At 34.9% G+C, this 25,707-nt stretch overlaps 1 protein-coding gene across 7 annotated transcripts in view; it reads left to right on the top strand.

Annotated features, from left to right (window-relative positions):
* Positions 1-25,707, top strand: part of LOC150079830 (homeodomain-interacting protein kinase 2-like) — a 264,858-nt gene that overhangs the window by 192,579 nt on the left and 46,572 nt on the right. For all 7 annotated transcript variants that reach the window (XM_090383658.1, XM_090383655.1, XM_090383654.1 and 4 more), the window contains 2 exons: positions 20,130-20,297; positions 23,588-23,856. In XM_090383658.1, coding sequence (XP_090239784.1) covers positions 20,130-20,297; positions 23,588-23,856 — 437 coding nt within the window. The remainder of the gene's footprint in view (positions 1-20,129; positions 20,298-23,587; positions 23,857-25,707) is intronic.

Here is a 25,707-nt window from a genome sequence, read left to right as displayed (position 1 = left end):
GGATTATTTCTAAATAAGGATTATATAAGTAAGCTGTGTTTAAGAATTTAATTAAATTCAATTAACTTGAATGGATTTATCAATACCCACTTAAGTGCTGTAATTGTTGCACCATCACATACTACAGTCAAAAATTATAAACATGCAAACTAGTTTAATTTTTTTATGAATTATTATATAGCTAGGATCATATAATCTTATGCCTAGATTTTTACTATCTGAATTTACTTGTAGTGGCAGCCATCTGGTTCACATTTTTTCAAGTGCTTATGTTGTAGCTGTAATATAAAAGAGTAGTTTGTGCTAAGTTACAGAGTAAACAATAGTACTAAGATAGAGAAATATTGTCTTTTTTTTTTTTTTGTATTAATTACAAGTATTAAACAGAAAATAATATCCTAAAATATGGATACTCTCTGTAGTGTATATATGTATGTACAATTATACATAATACATGAAATAGCATTCTTTTAACAGCTCATATGTTGAGCTGCATGTCTATTATGGTGGCAGTAATTGTAATTTAGCGATCTTTGTTTTTACATGCAAAAAATTTATTGTATTTTCTCAAGATTTTTTAAGATTCTTTCAAACAACTACCACAATGAAACTGAAGGATTCTTAATATTTTAAATGAAAGATTACAAAAATTTTATACAGTATAATAAGGGTACCTGGCTGAATTTTGATTTATTACTACTCAAACAAGGTAAATACTGTCATGTATTTACCTTGTTTGAATACTTTGAACCCATTTAAATTGAAATGAATATATTTTGGTCACTCCAGATTAATGAGGATATACCATAGAAACAAGAAAATCAGAATTGACTATATCATTATAGAAAAGGTTAAACAACTAGTTGAATATATAATAGTATATACAATGATTTGAGGTTGGAGGTGACCACCATATTGAAAGATGAAAAAGGTTTTTCCCACTATGTGTTAAATAATTCTAGTAATTTTTGACAAATTAGACACTAATTTAGGCATATTCATTGCAGAACAATGCATAAATGCAGTTATTCCAGGAATAATCTTGTAATAATTATGAATTGTTAATTAAATTAGTTTAATTTACAAATCAATCTTTCATAAACTCACAAATAATACTTCATCAGTGACAAATTAGAAACACTTAAATAAAGACACAATACTTACACACCGAAGAAACTATTCACAAGTTAACAAACAAATAACATAATGCCACAAAGTGTGACAGGATTGTGAAATTCACCAGAGTTCCACATAGTTATCATATGTGTTGTAATTATCACTGACTGCTACCTCTAAAACTGACTATTATCAGGACAGAGGTATATTTGGTGTTTTTATGCTGAAGAAGAAATTTTACTGTTTTTGACATCAATATGACTGGACCAACTGAGGGGAAATGTTGGTACTTTCTGCATCAGGAGAAAAATTGGCTGGTAGGATTGATTCAGCTAGTTCTGCTTAAAGAGCTTATTAGTTTTTTTGTGAGGGCCACTGTCTGCATTAAAAAAAAAAAAAATTACAAAAATAGGAAAAGTTATGCTGTAATTGATTTGCATATGCCACTCTACTCGTGCATTAATATATCGAGGTGTAGAATTGAAGTGGATCAGTGACACCATATGGTGTCAAAATAATGATTACATGGTTTGGAGAACAGAACATATGGGGGGGAGCCAGGAAAAGGATGCAAATCCCTCTACCAAAAGCAGCTTGATTATATTGTTACTACAGTTGTGGAAAGATTTAGTGAGTGTGGTGTACCACTGCACTCATTGAATACTGAATATAAGCACTAGTAGGCAGAACCAGTGCATGTGTGATATTAAGAAGGCTCGATATCCCATATACAACATATGGAAGGTGTTGCATTAGATTTAATTGTTCTCTGCATGTAACCTCCACCATATGTAACATTTGCAAGATGATGTTTAAACTCACCCGACATTTGTTCTCAACTTCTTTGCATGAATAGAGGTAAAGACTGAGTTGCCATGGAACAACATGAAATGGGACTGTGAACACCAGACACTGCAGGATTTGGGCCACAGAGCTGCACCATCAATACACAGTCCTTACATGCATCTTCTCTATGTGTGGTTTCACAGCTACCTTCATTATTGGCCTATTCTTTTTTGAAGAAGACCATCCTGTTGGACCTGTATCTTATTCAGTTACTGTCCAACAGTACCAAGATGTTAGCAACCATTATTCTACAACCGCAATTTCAAGATTATCTGGAAACAACAGTTCTTTCTTATTCAATATTGGGTACTTTCATAAGTCAGGAGATCTGAATAAACATTGTTGCAACAACATTTTATCAGTGAAAGGGTAATCAGCTGCTCATTTCCCATAGCATGGTACCTCGATTGCCTGAACTCCTTATGACTTGATTCTGGGACTACCTAAAGTGTGCATTGTGGAAACATTTCTGACCCCTACCAGCCCTGAAGGATAGCATCACACAACATGTGAGAAACATTGCCTCTAATAATTATATTCTGCAGTTGACCTTTCTATTACTTTGAGGTTCTTCTGCTAGATTATAGTGGTGACCACATCAGGGCATACTGATTGATGTACATTGATGCATGTTGAGTATTGATTGATTAATCTAATATTACCTCATGGAAGAAGAGGTACTGGCTAGTCTGATGTCATGCCATACATTGATGATGCTCTTACACAAAAACACTAAAGTGATAAACACAAGAACTAAAGTGATAGTGTTACCATAAAGGTGTGAATAGTGTGTTTTTCATTTGCCCTGCATATCCACACACAACCACACAGATCATGTAACAGGCTAATTGTCAAACTTTCCCCCTTGTTTTGATTTTTGTAACTAATTTTGTTTTTTGTGTAATTCTCTTCCTCATAGGCCAAAGAATACCTGCAAAATTCAGTTGAAATTCCTCTATTAGATAACATTTCATATAGCTTAAAATAAGGATACCTTAATTGTGGTTATTCAGTATTATAAGAAATTTTTGACAGCTCAGTATAATAAAGCATCAAGTTATAAAGAAAAGTTATAAAGCTAAATCTTGAGAAGATTTTGAGAAAGACATAGAAAACAAGTATCATGAAGGCAGAAAAATGTTTTGACATTTAGTTGTAAACCATTACTAAGATAATTATTTTTAAAAATAATAAGGGTGAAGTTAAAACAGAAGAAATGGAAGATATTTTAGAAGAATGAAGTAAACACTTTGATTGCTAATGAAAGAGATAAAGGCCTTGTTAAAGAAAACAAAATGATTGAAATGGGAGAAATTTTTTTTGAATATTATATATTATTATATTAGAAAAAGTCATGGAAAGTATCAAATACAGAAAGGCAGCATGTGTACATGAAAGTAGACCTGAAATGAAAACTGTTGTAAAAATAGTGTCGTGTTATTTCCATCATTAACCAGAGTTTATTTTCCAAAGGACAAGTTCCAGAAGAGCATTAATTGTATTGATGTATAAGAGGGAAATAAAGCTGAATATGAAAATTGCAACGAAATTTCATTCTGAAGTGTGCAAGGTAAAATCTGTACAAGTATCCTTGAGAAAAGGGTTAGAAACGTTGAATATAACCTGTGAACTGTAAGATTTTAAAATGAGTAGGATGGGAAGGTGGGTACCAGGATCAAATATATGCACTAAGGCATATTATAGAAAAGTTTCTGGAAACATAATAAAACAATTTGTATTTACAATTTTTTGACCTTTTAAAAACACATGACAAAGTATAGTAAGACCCGTGTATCCGTGGGGGATACGTTCCAAGATCTACCGCGGATATAAGCAAACACATGCTGACCCCATATATAACGTGATTTTCTTGTACATATATATGTATAATAAAGTTTAATTGATAAATTAAACACACAGTAAGACATTACCAACATTAAATACGGTAATAATAAAGTACAGCAGACTCTTGATTTACTAGGATTGGATTAACCGGGACACTTCAAGACTCCAAATTAAAAAAAAAAAAAAAAAAAAATCAACCAGAAATCATAAAATTCAAGTAATAACTAGAATAGGTATTTTGCAAGTTGTAAATAAGTGACAATAACCTGCATTATAAGTCATCATTGGGAGATTAGTGTACCTATTATCTTGCCACCCCTGCTGTCTTCACACCTACCGCTCAAAACGAAAAAAAAACAAAAAAAGGGACTAAATGTTTAGTTTGATTTAGTGCATTGTGTCGATTGTTGTTTTCTGTCGCACCCACAAAAGGACAAATTTTGTTTCATTATTTATGTCAGGGATATCGGAATTTTTTTTTTTTATAGTATTTTTTTTTTTTTCTTCTTTTTTTTTGTTTAGAGTACAGTAAATTGTGCTTTCAAATTAAACAAAAACTTGATCATTCAAAAGTTTGAAAATGGTGCATCCGTTAAATCTCTAAAGAGCCATTATAATGTTGGTGACCAAACCATACACGACATTGTAAAAAATTTGTTTTTTTGTTTAGAGTACAGTAAGTTGTGCTTTCAAATTAAACAAAAACTTGATCATTCAAAAGTTTGAAAATGGTGCATCCGTTAAATCTCTAAAGAGCCATTATAATGTTGGTGACCAAACCATACACGACATTGTAAAAAATTTGTTTTTTTGTTTAGAGTACAGTAAGTTGTGCTTTCAAATTAAACAAAAACTTGAAATCATTCAAAAGTTTGAAAATGGTGCATCTGTTAAATGTCTAAAGAGCCATTATAATGTTGGTGACCAAACCATACGCGACATTGTAAAAAATAAATGGAAGCCATTTGTAAAATCGACATCGTAAAAAATAAAGGGAAGCATCGTATTGGACATGTGAGTAGTACATGTTAAGTTTTTCATTTTTTTCCCCCGTGGTTAACTGCGGTTAACTGAATCAGTGGATACGGGGGCATAACTGTAATTAGAAATCTGCCCCTCCAAATTTCAGATAATCGTTTATGGGGAATGATATGAAGATTTTCATGTTTGACATAATAGTTGTTCTTCTGAATTGGCATCTATAATTTCTCCACTCTCTTCCAAACCAGTCAGATTCTGTTCACTGTCTGACTCCAAACTCACAGAACCAACGTTTCTTCTTCCTTGTTTGTTCCTTCTATTTCTATTTTTTGGAGCAACCTTCCTTCACATGTATTTCCTGAAAATTACAATCTACATCTACAGAAATTCAAGTCTTAAGTACCTTCTGTGTTCTCAACCCATACTGTAGGTTCTAGTACCTTTCATATTTGGAATTTTTATAAAGAAGAAAATACAGATATTATGCTGATATTATAATATTACTATAATATCTGTATTTTTATAAAAAGTGCAATTATACAAAGAGATTATATAAACAATGACTAACATAAAACCTAGAAAGTGTTTTGAGTGTAAGCATGTGGCTGCAGTGTCATAAATACTAATCAGCATCACAATGTAAAAAAAAAAAAAAAACATAACAGTACTGTAGTATGCTAGACATTAGTATTTGTTGCTTGATTTTTTTTTTTTTTTTTAAGCATGAATCATATATTTACAGTTAATAGTTTATCTTTTGAGTTAATATTTTTTCCCTAGAGCATTATACAAATTAGCACAGTAAAAGGTAGTGTAATATGAAGTACCATTGTATATATTTATTTTGTTTTATTGTTATTTTTGAAACTAGGAAACTACCATAATGGTTACAGTAAGTAACAGATGTAATGAAAATTTTTTGTTAGTTCCTTAAAATTTTTTATAACCAACTTCACCTGTAATTATTGTTGTTATTCTGTGTTATGTGTTTGCCACTCAGGAGGAACTGAATAATACTTTTAAACATTTAGCCATACATACTAGTTTAGTATATATTAAATTCCACATTAATGCACTTTTATGCAGAAATTTTCAAATACCTCTTTAAATTCTTTTCAATCACTGAAGAAGTGGAGAGAAACTATAAACACTTGATATATAGAATCAGGATATTTCTTCCTTTGAAATAAAATATATTTTCTTACCACACAGAACAAGTTCCTTCATTTCTATTTAATCATATGTTACAGTTCTGCTCATTGTGCCATTTGAAGAACTAATTAAATGCCTGATTTTCTTATATGTTTTCTCCTCTTATGAATTTCACAAATTTAAGAAATTATATTGATTTATCTCCTATTTGGATTTTTGCAAGGGTTTTTAACTGTATTTGTTTTGCTGAATATTTTTGGTTCATATTTTTATGTTGATTTTTGGATGAATCAGTACATTTATGCTTATGTTAATTTATACTTTAACGAACACTTAAGATTAAATTAAATTATTTGTTATATAGATTAACTCAAAAAATGCTCAACCTGACCAAGCTAACAGTAGACTAAGATTTGTATAAATACAGAACTGATTTATCCTTGTGCATATCAGCATTGAGTGGTTGAGAGTTGACAGGACTCTTATAGAGATGGTTAAAAAAAAAATCCTCCTTAGGAATTTGGAGATGAGTTTCAAGAAGCATATGGCTGAGATTGAAATTCTGGTAGTAGTAGTAGTGAGTCACCTGTGGACTGGAATGTGTTTTAATTTTTTTGTTCAGATTGTGCAAATCTTGGTTTGCCCATAATTATGAATACAAGGATTTTTATCTGCCATTCTCCATAATAGTAATTATGTTTGGATCACTTTTAGTTATAAATATTCATGGGTCAATATATATACCAGTTATACATTTATCCATGCTTATTTTGAGTTTTTATTTTTAATTTGGATTATTTAAACTTGGGTGGGAGGCCATCTAACCAGGATGCGGAAAGGTCAGGGAATGACCACCGCATATCCCCGGAGCAATATGGCCTTAGTTGCTAATGCTCCTAAAAACAAAAAAAAAAAACTATCTAACCAGGTGGAAGAGGAAGTGACCTCTCATGTCTCCTAAGCTAAACTTATACAAGGAAGCTTCCAGGCATCCATACTTAATGTCCACTCCTCACATGGTGTAGCCTGTTAGAAGGAACCCAGTCATATGTCTGCTGAATGAATAGTCCGCCAATATGGGACTGTTGGTTGCCTATAAATCATATAGGCTGTATTGGTGTGTGTGTGTGTGTGTGTGTGTGTGTGTGTGTGTGTGTGTCATGGTTGCACATGATTGTGTGTGTCAGTGTCATGGTCCTTGTTCCCTGACAAAAACACAGTGCTTGCCAGGGAACAAGGACAGAGAGTGAGATAGATACCATCAACGTTACAAACTTAAAGACAAAGGAGTGGAATTAACAGAGGAATCAGGTTGATATATCAAAAATAGCAGGTATAGTAGAAACCAAGAGGATAAATACAAGAGAGACATTGTTGCACAATAATTATAGATTAATTTATTTTGGAAGTAAAGTACAATGCAAGGAAGCAATAAGGTTTATCAGTAGCTTTTAAAATTAGTTTGGAATAAAACTTAACTGACTGGAATGCATTATCCAGTAGAAACTTATTCATACAGCCCAACATGAAGGTTCATGAAAAGAAGAAATATAAGAATGCTTTAATATCTTAGACACAGTTGTAGAAACCGATGACAAAGAAAGAATAGTAATTGAATATTTAATTACTATTCTTTCTTTACTTTAAGAAATGACAGTTATATCTACAAAGATATTTTGGGAAAGTTTGGAGAGAAAAGTAAACTCAACAATAATGATAAAAATCTGCTTGAATTCCGTGCAAGCTGTGTACTGTTAATTTCAGCATAAAGATAGCCATAAGTTTACTTGGGGGAGCGGGGAGGGGGGTCATAAAGGAAATAAGAAAAGTACAAAGGGTACTAGGAAAGTTTTGCAATATGACGCAACAATGAATCACAGGAAGCTGCTTGTTGCTGCATGTTGAGACATGTTCATACGTGCATAGTAGCCGCCGCGCCAAGTCGATGGGCTCAGTTATTCATTAGTAGTGAGAGTGTAAAGTGCTTGTGGTCACGAAATGAGATAAGGACAGTTTTGCGGTATAATTTCGTGCGTGGTTTAACCATAGACCAGTGCTTAGAAGAAATGACTCTTGCCCTAGATGATGAATGTCCACATCGTACAACGATATTCAGGTGGTATAGAGTATAGGGAAATTTCACTCTGGAGGATTCTGAGAGGCCGGGAAGGCCACGAACGTCAGTTACGGAGGAAAACGTTACTGCTGTGAGGAAAATGCTTGACGAAAACAGGCGAGTGACCTACCAACAGATAGAGGATACTTTGGGCCTAAATGCACCAGCAATTCGTTCGATTCTGCAAGATCATTTGCACGTGAAGAAACTTTGTTCTCTCTGGGTGCCGCATCAACTGACTGAAGAGCAGATGACACGATGTGTGACTTGGTGCCGGGAGATGTTAAAAAAGTTTGATAAGGGACAATCTCTGTATGTGAACAACATCGTGACAGGTGACGAGACTTGGCTGTACTATTACGATCTGCCGACCAAGGCTCAAAACAAAGTTTGGGTCTTTGATGATGACGATACACCCGTAATTGTCAGAAAATCCCGATCTGTAAAGAAGAAAATGATAGCTGTATTTTTCAAATCGAGTGGAATTGTGGAACGTGTCGTTTTGGACACGCAGAAGACAGCCACAGCTAAGTGGTATACTGAACAATGCCTGCCTAAAGTCATTGGATCTATGAAGAACCTGTGGCCAAAGTCAAGAATGGACACCTGGTACCTCCATCACGAAAATGCTCCAGCTCACCGCGCCAAAGCCTGCACCGAATATTTGACCACGACAGGACTGAAACTTCTCGAGCACCCTCCCTACAGTCCAGACCTTGCTCCCTGCGACTTTGCACTGTTCCCGCATGTGAAAATGAAGCTAAAAGGAGGCGGTTTTCCAGTGATGAGGACCTTCTACGGGCTTGGGACAATGAGTGTGCTTTACTCCCTAGTGAAACTTGGCAGAACTGGTTTAAAGATTGGTTTCGGAGGATGGAGAGGTGTATTGAATGTAGAGGAAATTACTTTGAAAAAATTAAATAAACAAAGCTGTATTGCAAAACTTTCCTAGTACCCTTTGTATAATCGACCATATCATTATAGAATAGGATCTTAAAGAACTAGTTGAGGATATAAGGTAAAGAATACATAGAGGATTTGAGATTGAATGTAACTTCATCTTTATTGAAAAAATTAAAAATGATAATCAGCATCAAAAATATGAAATATAAAAAAAGTTTTTATACAGACAAAAAATATAAATGCTCTCAAATTTGCAACAGGCATTAAAAACTTATTGCTCAGAAGTTATGGTGCACTATGGCCACAGATGCCGATCCACCTAATAAATCCTCAAACAAACAAACAACAAACAGAAGTTGTTAACATGATTTTAACTAGATGCCAAACCTTTCAACATTTCTCATACTTGTTTTCCTCTGCCTTCCTCAAAACTAAGGATTTTCTTTCTTTAAAGAGTATTCACATGTCTTATTCCTCTTACACTTGCCTTATATTCAAATAAGGATTTAAAGTATTTAAATTATTTAAAAAACCAGTATACTAGTATTTGGGTTGTTAAATGTACACAAACACGATAAACACCACCTTTTGTCACAAAAACAAATTGATACTCACAAAAACTGCTTTTCCATGTGATTGTTTTGAGTGTTACATTCGTGTTTTGAAATTAACAAATGGTTGAAAAACTCTGGAGAAAAAGGAAAACATAATGCACTCAGTATTCTTTCAACTACTAAGTAGACATTAGCAAACAAACTTTTACACATTTAGTTGTTACTTTAAAGTCTTTAATTTTTTAAAAAAAACTCTGTCAAGGGTTGACTGTTTTATTACATCTCTTTATTTCTTTTTAACAATTTCAATAAATGTTTTAACTGTAAAATTGAAAGGGAATCTACCTTTTCTGTTTCAAGAAATTTAAGTCCAGTTTGCAAACCAGCGAGTACCTCTGCGACCTTAGGTGGTGGCTCCGGTTGCATCTGAATCATAACTTTCGCTTATAACATTTTCAATTATTTCTGAGTCAGTCATGTGCTCATATGCAGGACAGTTTTCCCCATCTACCCAACATTCTATTGTGGCCCTTTTTCTCTATCAACAAACTGTGCCAGAACTCACTTGGCATTGGCCACGTCATCTTCTGTCAGGCCGCCTTTAGTGTACCTTTCCAAGAACTGATCGGCAACAGCAACATCTTCCTCTATAAATCCCCCAAATTCATTCTCCTCATCACTGTCACTTGGCTACTTGGGATTATCTGAGACCAGACTTGCACCCAATATGTTTCTCCAACATTTTAAAATATACATTTTCATCATGGTTTCCCAGGCTTTGCCACCAATATAAAATACTTCCTTTAAGTTCAGCTTCTTTAAATATGAGGTAACAGAATCCTCTCTAGTGATTATTTGCTGTATCAGAGTCTTGCAGAAGTTCATTTTAAACGTTGATATAATACCTTGATCCAGAGGCTGTGTCTTTGATGTGGTGTTTTTTGGTAAGTAGCTCACTCAGATTTTACCATCTCTGCTTATTAAGTTATCGGCAGGAGGATGGGTAGAGCAGGTATCCAGCAGCAAGAGAACTTTGGTATTCAGCCCTTATTGCCATAGGTGTTACGTACATCAGGTACAAATTGCTTATGAAACCAGTTTTCAAAAGTGCTGGAAGTCATCCATGCATTTTTGCTAAAGTCATAGGCAAATGGCATAGAGACCATGTTCATAAGATGGAAGCACTGTGGTGATTTAAACTTTCCTAAACAAAGTGGCTTCAGTTTGTGATTTCCTGTTTGGTTTATACGGAAAATTATGGTCACTCTGTCTTTCATTTGCTTGAAGTCTTGTGTCAAAGTCAACAGTCAAAGAGACTGTTGCTCTTAGAAGCCAGAGTTTTGGGGTAACATTTAATAACAAAGTCGGGTCTCATCACAGTTATATACTTGTTCTGTGGTATAGCCACCATTTTCAATTATTTTTTGAAGCTGGACAGGGTAAGAGCATGCAGCTTCATCATCGGCTGAACACTATCTTATCCAGATATCATTGTAAGGGGGGAAGCATGATAAACAAGGTTTTGGATCCGTTTTTTTTATATAGACCTAGGTGCACCTAGTTATATGCCTGGTTAAGGGGGGAATATGCCCCCCACCAAATACGCCCCTGGGCTGAACCTGATATATTGTTTTAGTGTTCCATGCCACTTTTTCAAACCTGTTAGTCATCCATTACTTGCAGTGAATGCTGCGGACTCATTTCCATGAAGATCGTTTAGGATTTTTTAACTTAGGTGTGCAGTAAAGTTACAAGTTATTTATTGTTGTTTTTATGGAAATCAAAGGATAATGTATATCATGGATTTGCATTAAACTGAAAATAGCATTAGCATTAGTAGAGGCATTTGATGCAAGAAAGCAAGCTTATGCAGCATCAGCCAAAAAAAAAAAAAAAAAAAAAAAAAAGAAACCACTTCCACTTCACCCCTCTGTCCGTTCAAAATACCTGTCCAGCTGAGCCTTAAACTTATTTAGGCTATCAACTTCCACGACAAGGGATGGAAGTCTGTTCCACCAACCAACCACCCGCTGGCTAAAGGCAAATTTCCGCACGTCTATCCTACATCTGTCTTTCCTCAATTGGAATTTATGCCCTCTCAGGTGATTATTCTGAGCAAGAGGAAGAATCCCATCAGCATTGAGCATGCTCAAACCATTCAAGGCTTTATACACCTCAATCAGATCACCTCACAGGTGCCTAGTCTAAAGACACTGTAATTTGCAAAACTTAAGCCTTTCTTTCTAAGAGCAACCCCTTGTTCCATTCACTAATCTTGCCCTTCTCTGTACTCGTTCCAGCAGCTCTACATCCTTCCTATAATTGTGGCCTCAAGACCTGTATACAATACTCAAGGTGTGGCCTGACCATTGCCTTATACAAGGCGATAATCACCTCCTTATCCCTGCTAGAAAAATTCCTGTATATCATTGACAAGACACCATGAGCTACTCTTGTAGCCCGTCTGCACTGCTCAGAGAACTTCATATCTGCCTGCACAACCACCCCCAGGTCCCTTTCATTCTCTACCACTGTCAGTGTAGTACCACAGAGTTGATACGTTGCTCTGGGGTTGCTGTTTCCCATGTGTAGTACTTTACATTTATCAATGTTAAACTTCATTTGCCACCTCTCAGCCCATCTGCTCAACCTTTCCAGATCCTGTTGCAGCAGCATAGTGTCAGTAGTGTCCTTGACAACCCTGCCTACCTTTGTATCGTCTGCAAACTTCGACATTAAGCTTGATATACCATCATTAATATCATTTATGAATACAGAAAACAATAATTGCCATGTGTTCACAAGGAATCCAAAACGTTGCTCTTCAGTGGCTAAAAACACGTTTCAACTGACAAAAAATGAGAACCATGCTTGCATCACGTCATAAGTGGAATCATGTTCTAACAAATCATGTGTTAATGGATTTCAGCTGTATATATGAAAGAGGTTAAAGAAAAACATGAAGGATTTTGGGGAAAACATGGAAAACAAGTACAGTATCAGAAAGGTTTTGGCATTTAGTTAAGAATCTCACATTAGGTGGAAAACCCGAAGGTAATAGAAATTATAAGTTTAAACAAAAGAGAAGGTTATTTTAGAAGTATGAAGTAAATACCTTTAATTGCTAATAAAAGAACTGAAGACATTGAAGAAAAAGAGCAAAATATGGGAATGGAGGAAATGATGGATCTTATATCTGTTGTTGAGGTATAAAAGGCCATAGTAAACAAATATGGCAAGGCAGCACAGACTATAGATGAAATTAGATCTGAAAGGCTAAGAGCTGAAGGGAAAATGAGTGTAACAATGGTTGCATTCTGTTATCTGGATTTAATTTACCAGGAGGAAGGTGTTAAATGTATAAGTATATAAAAAGGAAAATAAAGCTGAATGTGGCAGTTACAAAGGTTTTAGTATATCAGCTAAAATATTTACAAGTGTCAGAGAAGAGGGTTAGAAGTATTGTTGAAATTCTTGTGGAAGAACATTTAAGTTTTAGCCCAAACACAGGGATACAGGAATCAAATATTTGCTTTTTCATGGAAACATTAAAAAAAAAAAAAAAAAAAAAAAGCTGGTATTTATGTATTTAAGATTTGTTGATCATGAAAAAAAAAAAACATGTGACAAAGTCCGAAAATCTGCTCTTTCAAATTTTAGAAAAATTAAAGGATGATGATTTTAAAGGGAAAAAAAAAAGTTTGCAAAAATGGCAAATCTGTAGTAAGGGTTTGAAGGAAGTATTGGAAAATTGAGAAGAGATGATTGAGTATACATTTTGGAAAGTATGGATGTTGGTATGAATGTACAAGATCACTCCATGTGTTAGACAGGTACATATTGGGCAGGCTGCTAGATACAATTTGATAAGGAAGGCACTGTCCAAAGCTATTGTATATTTCAACCCTTCAGTATTTTAATTATATAGTAATATTATTTTATTTGTGCAATTTTATGTATTTTAAAAATTTTTATTGTACAGTATTTATATGTAGTTGATCGTTTTGAATATAGTTGGTTGGTGTTGGATACAATCAGTATGCATTGAAAAGTGATTAAACTAGTAGAGGACAAAAAAATCAAAATGATTTCAGATTTACAACAAGCATTAAATATAGAAATCATATTGCTCAAAAGTTAAATGGCATTCTTGATATTAATGTGACGTGAATTTCTATGGAATCCATTTAATAATAAAAGAAATATGTTACTGACAAAATTTAGCGTATGGGGGATGTAAAAAATGAATGGTTAATTAAATACTAATTGCATTGTACTATTAAATAGAATCTTGCTAGATCGTGAAGAACTACCGAATAAAGGTCGTAGACAATTTTATGAAAATTAGTACATAAAAACAAAAGTTATAATAATTTCAAGAGAAGGAAACTTTTAAAGTATGGACTAAATAACTAAAATTGGAACAGGTTAGTATAGAATCAGTATGCATTCATTATATTCAAAGAAACTTCATTAAAAACTATTTTATGTGTCTGCAAACAGTTTTTAATGAAGATGGAAATTAAACATGGAAATAAATAACAGAATAAGTAAAGCAGAAAGTATAGGAAGCCATTTGGAACCAAGAAAAAAAAATTAGCAAAATGACAAAATTAGCTGTTTTAAGCCTATGGAGTTGAGAGCTTTGGGAAGAAATAAAGAAATAAAAGAATTGATCAAAAATTTGAATCTTCATAAATGAGAGTTTTAAGAAAATTAATTCATGTTTGTTAGCCATGTCAGCTAACAGATGGAAGCAATTGCTAGACCATATTACAAATGAAGTAATAAAAAAAAAAGTGTAGCGAATATCCAATCAAAGATAAGTAAAGCAAACTTAAGATGATATAGGCATGTTGGAAGATTTATGAAGGAGATTAAACAGATATTTGAAACTAAAATGACTGGTGATTTAAGGAAAACATTTGAAGATGTAATTTGTGTTTAGTTTATTCATAATAATTGAGCATTCACTTAGGTGGGTTGCTTTCAGTTAGACACTATATTTGTTATAGTAAAAATTTATTTTCTCCGTAGTACTCAACTTTATATTCACATTAACTTAATGAATATAAAATTAAAGGTTAAAAGAAATGAATTAAAACTCCCAAAGGGATGAGCATGTAATTTTGGTTCATCTAGATGATGATTGTGTAGAAGGTGATCATTTTAAACTCATGAAAATGTGAATAACTTTGAAAGAGTGCAAGAGATATGAAATTTACAAAATACATTCTTTAATCTGTCCATAGCTTCGCCATATGTCTACAAGCTGTAAAAGTACACTTGTGCAGTATAAACAGTAAATGAACATGGCATTTAGCATAGAGGTGTGTGTGTTCATGGTGGAACATTACCTCAAAACAGGCATTTAAAACTGCCCAACATGATTTTTGTAGTTAATCTCAATATTGTAAGGCAACAACATCTGTGGTATGGAAGCTTGTGAAAATGTTCAGGGAGACTGCTAATGTGAATGTTGTGAGTTGTGTTTGCACATCGACTGTTGTGACTAAGGAATGTTTAGCAAAGGTTAGGAAGAGTCTGGTAGCAATTCCACAAGTCACTATGGTGTCTTGCACAACAGAAGGGAATATTATACAGCAGTAGCCATATAGCAGTGAGAAAATTAATTTCATACAAAGTGCATGTCATGCATCAACTTTTCCCCACAAGACTGTGGAAAACAAAATCATTACTGTGGATGGTTACTGGAAAAAAGTAGATAAAGACCTTCAGATGTTAGACTGGACTTTCTTCTCTGATGAGGCTTGGTTTCACCTGACTGGGTATGTGAACTCTCAAAATGCTTGTCTGTGGTGTATGGAAAATCTTCATGCAGTGTGAAACTTCCCTACAATCTGTGAAGATCAGCATATCATGTTCAATGACCTACTGCAGGATTTTTAGACCTATCTTTTTCGATGTACTGACATGGATATGTACATTGACATAATCCATAAATTCCTGAGACACTTCACTGAGGAAGAGATAGTTAAGGTGTGGTTTTTGTCAAGTCACACCTCATGTGCATATGTGGCTGTACTGCTTCTCTTATTTGGATATTGCATGATTTCTGATGGAATATAGCCACTAATCTCACTAGATTTCTTACCATTTGATTTCTTTTTTGTGGGGCTATGCAAAAGAAAATGCCTACAACAATAATCTGCACACTCTGGGAAAATTGAAAAGCAGTGTATCCAGCATGGCTCCCAACATGCTGTAGGCAGTGTTTTGCAACCACTGCTTACATTTGATAGCCATGCTGAATATGTTGCTTTGCAATTTTCCCAGAGTACTTAGATTATTATTGTAGGCATTTTCAGCATTTTTTATGAAGATTAAGGTCAGAGAATAAAGAATATTATTTGTAAATTTTATGTCCCTAACACTCTGTTACTCGAGGTTATTCACATTTTTATGGGTTTTTAACTTAAAACGATCACGCATTATCAAATTGTTTTGATTTTACTGGAAAATTGATATATATATATATTGTGTTTTCTATTATTATTAAAGCCTATGTGATTATTTCTTCTTCATCTCTTGCTACGTTAATGCTATTGTCATGGATATGGCAATTATACATTATATGTGCTTGCTTTTTTACAGGTTAATTGAACAAATTGCTTCGATTTGGTCGATTTAATCTATTTTCTGGTATTTATTTATTATCTATATAGGTATTTAGGTGTATAGGGAACAGGAAAACCAGTTAGCATGTGTAGTCTAACATTTATATATATATATTATCTATATAGGTATTTAGGTGTATAGGGAACAGGAAAACCAGTTAGCATGTGTAGTCTAACTTCTTCCTGGGGGTCTGTAATAATAATAATAATAATAATAAATGAAGCTAATATTATATATATATTTCAATCAAACATCAAATCAATGTCAACTAACATTCTTTTATCTGGTCATTTATCCGCTACTTCATCTGGGGCTTTGAGCGGATCGATAGCCAGTTTAAAGGAATGTCTCCCGTTTCAGTTTCAATATCACTTTTGCCATTATAGTGATATTTTTATACTTAATTAAATGATTTTAGATAACTTTATTCAATTTAACGTTTTCTTTAATTTTAATTTTTAATTTTTAGAAATATTTTTAATCTTTAGTAATATTTTAATCTTATAATCGGAATCGGCAAACTGGTATAGGTGATACAAAGCCCAACAGGTAAGTATCTGGTTAAGTGAGAAGGTTTTTACTTACAGTCAGTTGGCCTGTGGAGGTCTGTCGGAAAAAGGGGGTTAGACCTGTTCTCTGTTTGTTTTATTAACTGATCGGTTTTTAGTACACAGGTACGCCTATTGTTTGTTATGGCGTGATGTCAATATTGCTGTGGGGCGATATATTTGCAAATCATGAGAGGGTTGATTTTTACGTATGCTAGGGGTGGGGGGCTGAGGTCAGGGGAATTATTCCAAGTTGAAATGATGTGTTTTATATATATATATATATGTATGTTATATATATAATATGCGAGGTGGAATTATTAGGTCTGTTTTGCATATATAAAAACTTTCATATCCTTTGCTCATCTTTCTTGAATTTCACCTTTTCATGGCACACTATAACCTTGCTGTTTTTATGCCACAAAAATCAACCAATCAATCCTTTGTTGCTGCTTTGTGCACTGCTCAGATGGATTTGTCATATTTTTATTTTTATCTCTGTTGCCACTTTTTAACCCAGTATACTTATTTCTTATAATATATATATATATATATATATATATATATATATATATATTTTATATGTATAGAAATGCAGTCCTTTGATGCATGGTCAGGTGTAGTCCCCTGATGAAATACCTGATCATGTATCAAGTTTTACTTTTACTGTCATCAGATTTTATTACGTATTTGCTCTACTTCCCCATTTTTGAATTATAGCCAAATTTGACTGCCCTTATCTGATGCCAGCGACTTTTATTTTTTATTTTTCATTCTTATTTAATATTTTTTTACAGGTCACTTCTTTTTAATTGTCTTTATGATACAACCTGCATTTTTTTCAGCTTTTGGCATTCCGTGTAACTTACACTTCCATCTTTACATTTAACTGTTATATTTCTTACTATATACATCTGCAGCCTTTGCTGCTGCTTTGAGCGTTTTGGTGCATTTGTCATATTTTTATTTTTCCACTTTTTCTCCTGGTTTTAACTCACTGGTATTTTATTTTATATTTTTTTATATCAATTTAAGAATTAGCTATCTGCTGCTTTACGCGATGCTATTCTTTAAATTACAGCCACTTCTGTTTTATATCTTTAGTCTTGTTTGTTACACATTCTGCTATACCACTACATACTTTAGTCTTAAGTATTCATTTTCTGTTATCTTTTTCCTCTTGGCTTTTGTGTAACTTACACCTCCAGCTTCATATTTATATGTACATATACATCTACATTCTTTGCTGCTGCTTTGCGCTCTCTGGTGCATTTGTTATATCCAACATACTTTTATTTTTCCACTTTTTCTCCTTGTTTTTACTCACTGGTATTATATTTTATATATATATAATATATATATATATATATATATAATATAATATACACTGAATGATCACTGAATTATGACCACCTACGTAATACTTTGTAGGTCCTCCTTTTGCCCTCAGTACAGCAGCTATCCTACGTGGCATTGATTCAATAAGATCTCCGAAGTGTTCGGGAGGTATGGCCAACCAAGCTGTGTGTAATCTGGTCAGGTATGGAGATGATTGGTGTATCCATATGTCTGATATGCCTTTCCATAGTGTCCCACAAGTGCTCTATGGGATTGATATCGGGGGAGTCAATATCTGTTCATGCCAGATATTGTTCCAGGGTGGCCCATGTTGTATTGGGTAGTCAACTCTTGAACAGTGCTGCGCCTGTACGAGTTGTCGGATCTGCCGCTCACCTCTAATGTTGTATTGGTTAGTCAACCCTTCAACAGTGCTGCGCCTGTACGAGTTGTCGGACCCACCGCTCACCTCTAACATCGACCTTTCGCTGACCTTTGCAGTTTTGCTCTCGGGTCGTTGTTTGACCATTTTGACGCCAGTCCTGGCACACTTTAACTATGGTGGTGGCTCTCGAACACCCAACCAGTTCAGCCGTTTGGGAAATTGAGGCACCAGCTTGTCGAGCACCTACAATCTGTCCTTTATCAAAGTCCGATAAATTCTTTTACCCATCATGCTTGGAATTTTACTACCTACTGAACCACTGACACCTTATCTATACTACGTAGGTCAACTAACTCCACACTCTCATACCTCACATGGTCAACGGGGCACATTGTTTTCATAAAGGTGGTCATAATTCAGTGATCACTATAGTTAATTATAATAAAAAAAAAAAAAAAATAATTATAATACCAACTAGATAAATTGGAGAATTTAGCAAAAGTATCAGGGGTGAAAACTATACTTATTACTTCAAAGTGCCAAGTTCAGTTAACCTAAGTTAGACTTCTTTGTTGTACCCTATAAATAAACACATATAATAAAATAAAATGAAATAGTAAAATTAAAATGATAATATAGCTAATTATAGATATATGGTTACATTGAATGGAACGTTAACAAGGGCTAGCTCCACTCAATATATCCCATCAATAATTAGCTGAGGCTATCTGTTTATATTCTTTTACATAACTTCGCGCGCGCACACACACACACACACACACACACCATATCTAAATGAAAGATACTCAACCACTGCATATTAAAAGAAATTTATTAGCATAATTAGGTTCTTATATTATGGAAATTAAAGAACTTTATACTCTAGCATGATCACTAGGTCGGAGGGGGTTTACAGTTAATCATGTTGACAGTGAATACAATCATTAACTATATTTGGCATTCACTTGGACTTGAACCTGGTTCATTCAAAACACATATGCTACTACACTCAGCGCTATGTCAGCCCTTTTGTAGTTTATCTCATGTAATCTCATTCTTTTATTATAGGGAAACTTAATTCTGTCAAGGTGCTTTGCATTTGAAATTTGTCTGGCCCCCCTCTTTTGTAATGATAATTCCAAGTACAAAAGGTTATTGAAGCCTACAGTACTAAGTATGGGTCAGTAGCATATTTAATATGGCTCTACTGAAGTGTATCATACAATAGTATTCACTGGACATTAGGATAAGTTTCTTACCTATTTTGTTTGTAACATTTTTAGTGCACTTTCCAGAAAGAAAAGACAAGCAACTCTGAGTTCGCTTTTTGAATAGCACCCCACTTTCAAATGCTCCAAGTTTTGTCTACTTGTGTGTGTGTGTGTGTGTGTGTGTGTGTGTGTGTGTGTGTGTGTGTGTGTGTGTGTGTGTGTGTTATTTTGCTTTAATTTTCTCAGATATCCCTGTTTATTGTGTTTTAATTGTACAGTTATAGTAATTTCTATTGTAAACTGCTTTGTTTTTATTCATTGGTTAATTTTTGTTTATGTGGCAGTATAGTCATACATGTATTGGATATTTGGGTATAACATGTTGTCCCATATGTTAGTAAGCAGAATATGATTTTAATATCTGATTTCAGAAATTTTAACAGATGAGTTTTTATAAAGAATTATATACAATTAGCTGTTTTTAAAATATTGCAGTCTAGTTGGTCTACTAATCAACAGATGTTCATTCCACCATGGCAGCAACTTCCTCCTCAGAGAACTGTTCAGAAGGACATTTTGCCAAATTCTGGAGCATGGAATAGATCACTGCTGTTGGAAAGGGCTGCACTTCCTGAACAGCCGACAGTTATTCCTGTAGTAAATGTATGAATTATTTTCATCAGAGTTTTATATGTTACCTATGATGTAATATATGAACTGTCTACATTAATTTGCAATAATGTTTTACTAGATTTATTTGAGGAGGATTATTTTACTGTTATATATTTATTATCTTTAACTTCCATAGAAATGTTGAAAAGGCAGGAATTTGCATAAGAGTAGTTTATTAAGGAATTAGAATGGCAGGTTTGATAGGAAATTTTTTGCACTCAGCTACTTAGTTGATCAATAATGATCAATAATTTTTTTTTTCTAAAAAAATAAAGTCACCTTTCTAAACCATAATGGAGATTTGAACTGTAATGTTATGCTAATATATCTTGTATTACCATTCAGTTTTTATTCATTATTAATTAAGTATATGACTTATAATAAAAGCATTGGATGTTGTCTTGGCTAGAAGCAAGAACACTTGGAAAGACAGAAAATTAGATTGCAAGTATAGCTCACCAATTGCTAATCATTGTAATCTGTTGGACAAATGTGTAGCATAAGTAACTTATTTAATTTTATTAAAAGTCTCAAGTTACATATGCCACACATTGCCATTGCACTGCTAAGACCATGCCTGTTTTTATTCACAAAATCATATGGTTCTCTAGTTTTGCACATTGTTCTTAAAATTTCTGGAGAATACCAGACTCTTTGCCAAGGCCACCTTGGCAGGTAATTGATTCCAGTGATACACACTGCCCAAAGGTAAGTTTGTGAGATCCAGACTTTTGTTATTCCCTAAGACTTTTTATAATAAAATGACCTACCTTGATCATTTTATTCTCCATTCCTTCCCAAGATGTCAGTGTTTACAGTCCACACTTTCTAAGCTGTTCTTCATTGATAGTGCTGTTTACCCTTCTTTGAGCTTTCTCTAGAAATTTTTTTTTTTTTTTTTTTTTAGGTGTGACCTTCAGGCTAAATACAGTATTCTAAATGCAGTCTCATCATCATATGGTGTTTTATACAATGGAACAATGATATCCTTTTCCCTACTTGCAAAGGTCCTATAAATTACATACAAGACATCATGTGCATTTGTAGCTACCTTTTTAAGTGACTCTCACTCACTCACTCACCCACCCACCCACCCGAGGATGATTTGTTTATCTGCTGTTCAGTATTACCAGCATTACTACAAACTAATCAGTATTAACCACAAGATGCGAAGAAGCTGTGCTGCAATTCCAAGATTCCACATCTTATTTTTGTATTTTATTTTGTATTTGTAAATAGGGTGTGTGTTAGGAATAATTTCACATTGCTCAACAATATCTGATTTTTTCTCTCTCTCTCCCTCTTTCTCTCTGTGCGTGTTTTAACTTTCATCACTTCTTTCTTAATAAGAGTTTGCTTGTGCTGCTTGGTGACATTTAGCTGAAGGTAAGCTTATGCTGTTTTTAGACTTGTTTGCAATCTCTTGCAGTGATTTATTGAGATGTAACAAATACTATTTGATGTCACTAATGCCTTGTGTTAACGAACAGGTTAATAATGATTGTCATAACAAATAGTCTCTTTACTCTTTTAGCAGAATACAGCATTTGCTTTTCTAATGACATATTCTTAATGTGACTAATTCCCAGCTCATTGAGTTGTTCAACAATATGCACTATATTATTATTTAAAAAGAAATGATTTTTCCATGTCTAAAATAGGAGGTTCTAGGGGAAGAAAAAATTTTAAATGGCCAGTATTATAAAATAAATAATACTGAATTACCTAAGTCCATTGTACTACAAAAATTAAAACAAGAAAAAAGTTCAGTTGAATACTGAATCAATTGCATTGTCGAATTCACATTCAGTGATTGTATAAAGACAACCTTTTTTTTCTTTTCAGTTTAAACATACACTGCGCTGCCACTTTATTAGGTACACCCCTGCTGTGCACACAAATGGTTTGTCCCACAACGTTGGAAGTCACATGACCACAGTTGTGGATATAGATGCAGCAGAACAATATTTCTAGTATCAGTTAAGCATATAAACTGTAGCAAGAATGTGGAAAAGGAGTGATCTAATGGACTTCGAACGTGGCATGGTAGTAGGTGCAAGACATGCTGGAAAAAGCTTCTCCGAAATGGCAGTTCTCCTGAACTTCTCATGCACCACAGTTTCAAGGGTGTATCGAGAATGGTGCAACGAACAGAAAACATCCTCTCAATGGCACTGCTGTGGAAGAAAATCGCTTGTTGATGAGAGAGGTCAGAGGAGGATGGCTAGAATTGCGCAAACAGACGAGCCACAATGTTGCACATGTCAGTATACAACCTTGGTGCGCAGAACAAAATATTGCAACAGACCACTCTTTGTTCCCCTCACTAGTCGCACTTTGCAGCGTTTGCAGCGAATGGGCTACAACAGCCGACGGCCACATCATGTACCTTTTTTATCAATGAAGAACAAGAGAGCATACCTCCTGTGGGCACAGCAACACCAGCACCAGACTATCAAGGATTGGAAAACAGTTGCTTGGTCTGACGAGTCAAAGTTCCTGGTGCATCATGTTGATGGAAGGCTCAAAATTTGGTGAAAACCACATGAATCCATGGACCCGTCGTGTCTGACAACTGCTATGCAAGGTGATAGAGGCAGTGTTATGGTGTGGGGAATGTTTGCTTGGCACATGTTTGGGTCCATTGATACCCATAGATTCACGTCTGAATGCCACATCGTACCTAAACATTGTTGCTGACAGAGTGAATCCATTCATGTTGTTAGTTTATCCTCAGTCAGATGGTTACTTCCAGCAGATTAAGGCGCTGGTGTACAAAGCTCGAATCACTATGGAATGGTTCCAGGAACGTGACAATGACTTATCTTTGCTGCAGTGGTCCGCTCAGTCCATGGATCTCAATCCTATTGAACATCTTTGGAATGAGCTGGAAAGGGCTGTTTGCTGCAGGCCTACACCTCCGTTGAATCTCAAGGAACTGCGTGACACACTCATGTCTGCATGGTACTCCATTCCTGCACAACGTTTTCAGAATCTTGTTCAATCCAGGCCTAGACAAATTCAGACTGTTTTGAAGGCTAAATTAGGCCCAACATGCTACTAGATAGGTGTATCTAATAAAGTGGCAGAACAGTGTATATTGATTAATAGACTACTTGAAATAAGGCCTTGTAAAATTAATGCTTAAAATAACATTAAATTATTATTATTTAATATGAAGTGATAGTTATTAAATATCTCTGTTTTTTCTCCTTTCAAAAGTTTAAACTGCTTACATTTATCATTCATTAATTATTTTTATGTATTTTTTGTTATTACAGCCAACAGCTTCTCTGAATGGTAGTTCTAATTTGCAGCAACCAGTTGGTACTGTTGGTATTGGTACAAAACACCCTCATTGCACAGTAGCTGCAGACTGTCAGTCACAGCAGATGTATCATAAGATCCCTACAACAGCCCACTGCTCATCACTTAAAACGTTAGCTACTGGTCCAACTCAGCAAGTGCATCAGAAGATACCTACAACACATTGCTCATCTTTCAAAACCCTGCCTTCTGATTTATCTTCTCAGAGACAGAACAAAACCAGGTAAATTTTTATTGGAATTTATTAAAATGCATTCTGTTACTAAAAGTAGCATTAGTAGAGGCATACGATACAAGGAAGCAAGCTTATGCAGCATCAGCCAGAAAAAAAAAAAAAAAAAAACCTCCCATTTCACTCCTCCATTCGTTCTAAATACCTGTCCAGCTCAGCCTTAAATTTATTTAGGCTATCAACTTCTACAACAAAAGATGGCAGTCTGTTCCACCAATCAACTACCTGCTGGCTAAAGGCAAATTTGAGCACATCTATTCTACAACTGTCTTTCCTCAATTTGAATCTGCCACCCCTCAGGTTCTTAATCTGACCAAGAGGAAGAATCCCATCGGCATTAAGCTTGCTCAAGCCATTCAAGGCCTTATACACCTCAATCAGATCAGCTTGCAGGTGCCTACTCTCCAGGCGCTGCAATTTGCAGAACTTAAGCCTTTCTTGGTAAGAGCACCCCTTTGTTCCCCTCACCAATCTTGTTGCCCTTCTTTGTACTCATTCTAGCAACTCTACATCCTTCCTAAATGAGGCCTCCAGACCTGTACACAGTACTCTAGGTGTGGCCTGGCCATTGCCTTGTATAACGGTATAATCATCTCCTTGTCCAAGCTAGCAAAATTCCTATATATCATTGACAAGGCTCCATGACCTGCCCTAGCAGCCCATCTGTACTGCTCAGCAAACTTCATATTCGACTGCACAATTACCCCAGGTCTTTTTCACTTTCCACTTCTCTGAGTGTAGTACCACATAGTTGGTACATTTCTCTTCGGTTATTGCTACCCATATGCAGTAAATTGCATTTGTTAATGTTAAACTTCAGTTGCTGCTTCTCAGCCCATTTGCCCAACTTATCTAGATCCAGTTGGATTAGAGTACTGTCTTTACCATTCGTTCTAAATACCTGTCCAGCTCAGCCTTAAATTTATTTAGGCTATCAACTTCTACAACAAAAGATGGCAGTCTGTTCCACCAATCAACTACCTGCTGGCTAAAGGCAAATTTGAGCACATCTATTCTACAACTGTCTTTCCTCAATTTGAATCTGCCACCCCTCAGGTTCTTAATCTGACCAAGAGGAAGAATCCCATCGGCATTAAGCTTGCTCAAGCCATTCAAGGCCTTATACACCTCAATCAGATCAGCTTGCAGGTGCCTACTCTCCAGGCGCTGCAATTTGCAGAACTTAAGCCTTTCTTGGTAAGAGCACCCCTTTGTTCCCCTCACCAATCTTGTTGCCCTTCTTTGTACTCATTCTAGCAACTCTACATCCTTCCTAAATGAGGCCTCCAGACCTGTACACAGTACTCTAGGTGTGGCCTGGCCATTGCCTTGTATAACGGTATAATCATCTCCTTGTCCAAGCTAGCAAAATTCCTATATATCATTGACAAGGCTCCATGACCTGCCCTAGCAGCCCATCTGTACTGCTCAGCAAACTTCATATTCGACTGCACAATTACCCCAGGTCTTTTTCACTTTCCACTTCTCTGAGTGTAGTACCACATAGTTGGTACATTTCTCTTCGGTTATTGCTACCCATATGCAGTAAATTGCATTTGTTAATGTTAAACTTCAGTTGCTGCTTCTCAGCCCATTTGCCCAACTTATCTAGATCCAGTTGGATTAGAGTACTGTCTTTACTATCGTTAACAACCCTGCCAACCTTTGTATCATCTGCAAACATTAAACCTGATATACCTTCATCAATATCATTGATAAATATACAAAACAACAATGGGCTCAACATCGAACCCCGGGGAACTCCACTAATAACATTTGTCCACAAAGAGCAGTTTCCATTGATTACCACTGTATCGTCTCCCACTCAACCATCCCTTTATC

Source organism: Mastigoproctus giganteus, chromosome 10 (assembly GCF_048544385.1).
Source record: "Mastigoproctus giganteus isolate SK-2022 chromosome 10, ASM4854438v1, whole genome shotgun sequence".
NCBI lineage: Eukaryota > Metazoa > Arthropoda > Arachnida > Uropygi > Thelyphonidae > Mastigoproctus > Mastigoproctus giganteus.
This window is presented reverse-complemented; position numbering and strand designations above follow the sequence as displayed.